At 48.5% G+C, this 7,003-nt stretch overlaps 1 protein-coding gene and 1 pseudogene across 1 annotated transcript; both read right to left on the bottom strand.

The window, feature by feature from the left end:
* Window positions 1–993: 993 nt before the first annotated feature.
* LOC147122929 (uncharacterized) lies at window positions 994–1,904 on the bottom strand. The gene has a single exon (XM_086003911.1). The coding sequence runs from the start codon at window positions 1,887–1,889 to the stop codon at window positions 1,011–1,013; it is 879 nt and encodes a 292-aa protein (XP_085860037.1). The 5' UTR covers window positions 1,890–1,904; the 3' UTR covers window positions 994–1,010.
* Window positions 1,905–4,158: 2,254 nt separating this feature from the next.
* On the bottom strand, window positions 4,159–5,589 carry LOC147122928 (uncharacterized; annotated as a pseudogene).
* Between the last annotated feature and the right edge of the window lie 1,414 nt (window positions 5,590–7,003).

Here is a 7,003-nt window from a genome sequence, read left to right as displayed (position 1 = left end):
AGTCAGGACTGGGAACTAAATATACCAGGTTATAAGGCTTACAGAACAGATAGGGAAAATGGCAGAGGGGGAGGAGTAGCCTTAGTGATTCGGGATGAAATCACTTCAATGATAAGAGGGAATTTAAAGAGAGGTAAGCAGGCAGTGGAGACTTTATGGGTTGAATTAAGAAATAGGAAAGGATCTGAGACTGTAGTGGGAGTTGTGTATAAGCTCCTAGTAGCAGCACTGAAGTGCTAGATTGTATAAATGCAGAGATTAGACAAGCGTGTAGTAAAGGCAGAGTGGTTTTAATGGGGGATTTTAACTTTCATATAGATTGGGAAAAGCAGACTAGCACCTGTCAGAAAGGTAGTGAATTTCTTGTGTGTGTCCGGAATAGTTTTCTACAACAATATGTCCTAGAGGCAACAAGGGGGCAAAACATATTAGATTTAGTAATGAGTAATGAGCCAGATTTAGTTAACAGCCGAACTGTATGTGAACGATTATCCAACAGCGATCATAACATGAGCGAGTTCAAAGTAACGTTTGAAAGGGAGAAACGCAAAACAACTACTAAGATTCTATGTAAGAAGTCACACAACACCAGGTTATAGTCCAACAGTTTTATTTGAAATCACAAGCTTTCGGAGCACTGCTCCTTCGTCAGGTGAAGTGGAGAAGTGGAGAGATGCATAAAGACACAGCTTATATAGTCAGAGAATAATGCCAGATGATTACAGGTAATCTTTCTAACTGCCATTTATCACACCTCGGCAGAGAGATAATCACAGCAATCAAAGGTGTGAATGGTGTCCAAACAGGTCAGTCAGGAAAACATTACATCAAAGAACAATGAGGTGGGGTCACAAGGGGTCAAATGTTGCAGATGCTGGGGTCTGTATGAAAAACAAAAAACAGACAAAGAAACATTTTTTTGCTGGAAATCACAGCAGGTCCGGCCGCATCTGTGCAGTGAGAACAAGCCAACGATGACTCGAGTCTGGATGATCCTACATCAGGTGGGGTTACATGTAGTGTGACATGAACCCAAGATCCCAGTTGAGGCCGTCCTCATGAATGCGGAACTTGGCTATCAGTTTCTGCTCTAAGATTTTGCGTTGTCGTGTGTCTCGAAGGCCACCTTGGAGAATGCTTACCTGAAGATCGGAGGTTGAATGTCCTTGACTGCTGAAGTGTTCCCCAACTGGGAGGGAACACTCCTGCCTGGCGATTGTTGCGCGGTGTCCATTCATCCATTGTCGCAGTGTCTGTATGGTCTCGCCGATGTACCATGCTCCGGGGCATCCATTCCTGCAACGTGTGAGGTAGACAACGTTTGCCGAGTCACATGAGTATGTACCATGTACCTGGTGGGTGGTGTCCTCACATGTGATGATGGTATCTGTGTTGATGATCTGGCATGTCTTGCAGAGGTTGCCGTGGCAGGGTTGTGTGGTGTCGTGGTCGCTGTTCTCCTCAAAGCTGGGTAATTTGCTGCGAACGATGGTCTGTTTGAGGTTAGGCGGCTGTTTGAAGGTGAGTAGTAGAGGCGTGGGGATGGCCTTAGTGAGGTGTCCGTCGTCATCGATGACATGTTGAAGGCTACGAAGAACATGGCGTAGTTTCTCCGCTCCGGGGAAGTACTGGATGACGAAGGGTACTCTGTTGGTTGTGTCCCGTGTTTGTCTTCTGAGGAGGTCTATGCGATTTCTTGCTGTGGCCCGTCGGAACTGTCGATTGACAAGTCGAGCGTCATATCCCGTTCTTACGAGGGCGTCTTTCAGCGTCTGTAGGTGTCCATCGCGTTCCTCCTCCTCTGAGCAGATCCTGTGTATTCGCAGGGCTTGTCCATAGGGGATGGCTTCTTTAACGTGGTAAGGGTGGAAGCTGGAGAAGTGGAGCATCCTGAGGTTGTCCGTGGGCTTGCGGTAGAGTGAAGTGCTGAGGTGTCCGTCTTTGATGGAGGTTCGTGTGTCCAAGATTGAAACCGATTCTGAGGAGTAGTCCATGGTGAGTTTGATGGTGGGATGGAACTTGTTGATGTTATCGTGTAGTCTTTTCAGTGATTCTTTGCCGTGGGTCCATAGGTAGAAAATGTCGTCGATGTATCTGGTGTATAGCGTTGGTTGGAGGTCCTTGTTCAGCGAAGCAGTCTCGCTTGAACTTGTGCATGAAGATGTTAGCGTATTGGGGTGCGAATTTGGTCCCCCTGGCTGTTCCGTGTGTTTGGGTAAAGAACTGGCTGTCGAAGGTGAAGACATTGTGGTCAAGGATGAAGCAGATGAGTTGTAGGCTGGCGTCTGGAGATTGGCTGTTGTTGGTGTTGAGTACTGAGGCTGTCGCAGCGATGCCGTCATTGTGGGGGATACTGGTGTAGAGTGCCGAGACCTCCATCGTGGCGAGGAGTGTTCCTGGTTCAACTGGTCCGTGGGTGCTGAGTTTCTGTAAGAAGTCTGTAGTTTTGCGACAGAAGCTGGGGGTTCCCTGTACAATGGGTTTCAGGATGCCCTCGACGTATCCAGAGAGGTTCTCACACAGGGTTCCGTTGCCTGATATGATAGGACGTCCGGGTGTGTTGGCTTTGTGTATCTTTGGGGGGCAGTAGAAGTCTCCCACGCGGGGAGTACGTGGGATGAGAGCACGTAGGATGCTTTGAAGGTCTGGATCGAAGGTCTTGATCAGTCTGTTGAGTTGGCGGGTGTGTTCTTTGGTCAGATCTGTGGGTAACTGTCTGTAGTTTGCCTGGTTGTCCAGTTGTCGGTATGCTTCTTTGCAATAGTCCGTTCTGTTCTGTATGACGATGGCTCCTCCTTTGTCTGCTGGTTTGATGACGATGTTGCGGTTGGTCTTGAGAGCGTGGATGGCGTTGCGTTGTGCTCGGGTGACATTCTGGACTGTCTTGTGAGTGCGGCTGCTGAATCTGGCATTGATGCATCTCCTGACAGCTTGAGCATACATGTCAAGCTTAGGGCAGCGACCCTCCGGAGGGGTCCAATTTGACTCTTTCTTCTTCGGTTGCTGCACTGCGGATCCCTCTGTCTGCTGTTCTGGATCATTGGTTGTCTCATTGGGTTCGCTGTTGACATCTTGGGATTTGTGGAAGAATTCCCAGAGCCTCATTCTCCTGATGAATTCCTCTGTGTCTGCTGCGAGACCGATGGGGTCCATTTTGGTGGTGGGGCAGAAATTGACCCCTCGGCTGAGATCTTCAATTTCGTCTGGTTGAAGGGTGTGGTCGGACAAGTTGATGATGGACTTCCCCTGTGGTTTCAACTGTGGTACCGGGGGAGGCTTGGTTGCTGCTGGTGGTGATGCCGAGTTTCTCAAGCTTCCTATTCTTGGTGTGCATGTAGGCAGTGTAGTTCCGTTGCCTCATCTGTTTGGCGGTGTCTCGTAGCTGGTCTGCTGTGTCCTGAGCACAGGCTGAGAACATGGATTCTATCTCGGTTTCGAGGTTGCGGCGTCTGCTGTAGAGCTGGTGTACGAGATGGTTGAGGAGTGTGTGAGAGGTACGACGGCAGAGTCTCTCAGCGTAGTCTGTGTTGTAGGTCGACTTGAGTGGGTTCGTGATCTGTAGTCCTTTTGGGATCTTGTCTGCTTTATTGCATCTCTGTAGAAACTTGATATCTGTGTCGATATGCACAATCTTCTTGGAGATCCTCTCCACTTTGAGCCGGCAGTTTGTGGTGTCGATGGTAGCCATGGTGTGGAGATGCCGGCGTTGGACTGGGGTGGACAAATGTAAGAATTCACACAACACCAGGTTATAGTGCAACAGTTTTATTTGAAATCACAAGCTTTCGGAGCGCTGCTCCTTCGTCAGGTGAAGTGAAGAGATGCATAAAGACACAGCATATATAGTCAGAGAATAATGCCAGATGATTACAGGTAATCTTTCTAACTGCCATTTATCACACCTCGGCAGAGAGATAATCACAGCAATCAAAGGTGTGAATGGTGTCCAAACAGGTCAGTCAGGAAAACATTACACCAAAGAACAATGAGGTGGGGTCACAAGGGGTCAAATGTTGCAGATGCTGGGGTCTGTATGAAAAACAAAAAACAGACAAAGAAACATTTTTTTGCTGGAAATCACAGCAGGTCCGGCCCCATCTGTGTAGAGAGAACAAGCCAATGACGACTCGAATCTGGATGACCCTACGTCAGGTGGGGTTACATGTAGCGTGACATGAACCCAAGATCCCAGTTGAGGCCATCCTCATGAGTGCGGAACTTGGCTATCAGTTTCTGCTCGATGATTTTGCATTGTCTTGTGTCTCAAAGGCCGCCTTGGAGAATGCTTACCCGAAGATCGGAGGCTGAATGTCCTTGACTGCTGAAGTGTTCCCCGACTGGGAGGGAACACTCCTGCCTGGCGATTGTTGCGCGGTGTCCGTTCATCCGTTGTCGCAGTGTCTGCATGGTCTCGCCGATGTACCATGCTCCGCGGCATCCTTTCCTGCAACGTGTGAGGTAGACAACGTTTGCCGAGTCACATGAGTATGTACCATGTACCTGGTGGGTGGTGTCCTCACATGTGATGATGGTATCTGTGTTGATGATCTGGCATGTCTTGCAGAGGTTGCCGTGGCAGGGTTGTGTGGTGTCGTGGTCGCTGTTCTCCTGAAAGTTGGGTAATTTGCTGCGAAGGATTGTCTGTTTGAGGTTAGACGGCTGTTTGAAGGCGAGTAGTGGAGGCGTGGGGATGGCCTTAGCAAGGTGTTCGTCGTCATCGATGACATGTTGAAGGCTGCGAAAAACATGGCGTAGTTTCTCCGCTCCGGGGAAGTACTGGACGATGAAGGGTACTCTGTTGGTTGTGTCCCATGTTTGTCTTCTGAGGAGGACTATGCAATTTTTTGCTGTGTCCCGTTGGAACTGTTGATCGACTAGTCGAGCGTCATATCCTGTTCTTACGAGGGCATCTTTCAGTGTCTGTAGGTGTCCATCGCGTTCCTCCTCCTCTGAGCAGATCCTGTGTATTCGCAGGGCTTGTCCATAGGGGATGGCTTCTTTAACGTGGTTAGGGTGGAAGTTGGAGAAGTGGAGCATCCTGAGGTTGTCCGTGGGCTTGCGGTAGAGTGAAGTGCTGAGGTGTCCATCTTTGATGGAGATTCGTGTGTCCAAGAATGAAACCGATTCTGAGGAGTAGTCCATGGTGAGTTTGATGGTGGGATGGAACTTGTTGATGTTATCGTGTAGTCTTTTCAGTGATTCTTTGCCGTGAATCCATAGGAAGAAAATGTAATCGATGTATCTGGTGTATAGCGTTGGTTGGAGGTCCTGTGCAGCGAAGAAATCTCGCTCGAACTTGTGCATGAAGATGTTGGCGTATTGGGGTGCGAATTTGGTCCCCATGGCTGTTCCGTGTGTTTGGGTAAAGAACTGGTTGTCGAAGGTGAAGACATTGTGGTCAAGGATGAAGCGGATGAGTTGCAGGATGGCGTCTGGAGATTGGCTGTTGTTGGTGTTGAGTACTGAGGCTGTCGCAGCGATGCCGTCATTGTGGGGGATACTGGTGTAGAGTGCCGAGACGTCCATCGTGGCGAGGAGTGTTCCTGGTTCAACTGGTCCGTGGGTGCTGAGTTTCTGTAAGAAGTCTGTAGTGTTGCGACAGAAGCTGGGGGTTCCCTGTACAATGGGTTTCAGGATGCCCTCGACGTATCCAGAGAGGTTCTCACACAGGGTTCCGTTGCCTGATACGATAGGACGTCCGGGTGTGTTGGCTTTGTGTATCTTTGGGAGGCAGTAGAAGTCTCCCACGCGGGGAGTACGTGGGATGAGAGCGCGTAGGATGCTTTGAAGGTCTGGATCGAAGGTCTTGATCAGTCTGTTGAGTTGGCGGGTGTGGCTACTTGCCAAAAAAACAGCCATGGACAACTAAAGAGGTAAGGGACAGCATAAAACTAAAGGATAGGGCATACAAAAATGCAAAAAAAAGCACAGATCCTGGCGAATGGGAAAAATACAAAGAACAGCAAAGGGTCACACAACAGATTGTGGGAGCTATAAAAAGGGAGTAGGAAAAGAAACTTGCAAGTGATATCAATATCAATATGAAGAATTTTGATAGTTACATTAGGAAAAAGAGGGTGATCAGGAGCAATGGTGGCCCCTTAAAAACTGAAAGTGGTGATACTGTCAATGACAATGGGGAAATGGTGGACATTTTGAATAATGACTTTAAGTCAGTATTTATAGGAGAAGAAGAGGATAGCATGCTGAAAATCCCAAAGAAACTAATGTTGAATTGGAGACAGGGACTCAATGGGCCAGAAATTCCAGAACGGGGCTTGCAGCGCGTGCAAGCCCCATATTTGCACTTACCCCGCGCTCCTGCCGATCAGCTTCTGGGACGCCTGAACTTGGAGAAATTGAAAGCACATTCCCGGGCAGCGTATGACGTCACGCCGCCCAGGAGTGCAGCCAGCGCGGACCCAGGAGCGTGCAGTGTAAGTGAGACACGCCCCTTGAGGTCTCAGTTTCACTGGACACGCCCCCAATGTTTCTGTCAAGCTGCTTTGCTTTTTTACATGCAAAGCAGCAGTTTAAATAGGTTTTTGGAAGTTTTTTGAAGATTTTGGTAACTTTTATAAACTTTTTTAAATGTTTACATTATTTTGAGTAATCTGAAGTAGTTTTAAAGAGAATTAAAGCAATTTAAAGACTTTTAAAAGCCCTAAAAGAATTTTTTTAATTCCATTTATTTATTTAGCAATGTCGTCGTCATACGTGTCTTCACACTGTTCCCTTTGGGGAACTGTATGAAGTGGTGGAAGGATTTATGGCCGTGATTAACGCTCATTCCGTGACCGTAACCATCTTTGAACCAGCCATTAGGGCGGTTAGTCCTATGGCGGGAGGGTTTTACGGGCTCCCACAAGCTATACAAGGAGGGGGGGGCCACCCACACCCACGGACGCAAATATCCCACTGGATGTCAACCCAGAATTTAGAGCCGGAGCTCCGACTCCACTTGCCGGGACTGTCTGGAGCGGGGTTCGAAACCCTACCCTGA

Source organism: Somniosus microcephalus, chromosome 2, assembly GCF_052327205.1.
Source record: "Somniosus microcephalus isolate GS21.2 chromosome 2, FLI_Smic_1.0, whole genome shotgun sequence".
Classification (NCBI taxonomy): Eukaryota; Metazoa; Chordata; class Chondrichthyes; order Squaliformes; family Somniosidae; genus Somniosus; species Somniosus microcephalus.
The sequence above is the reverse complement of the archived record's forward strand: the minus strand, read 5'-3'. Positions and strand labels throughout refer to the sequence as shown.

Excerpts from the sequence above, each read along its gene's own strand:
- LOC147122929 (XM_086003911.1), bottom strand. The coding sequence starts at position 1,889 with ATGCTCCACTTCTCCAGCTTCCACCCTTACCACGTTAAAGAAGCCATC.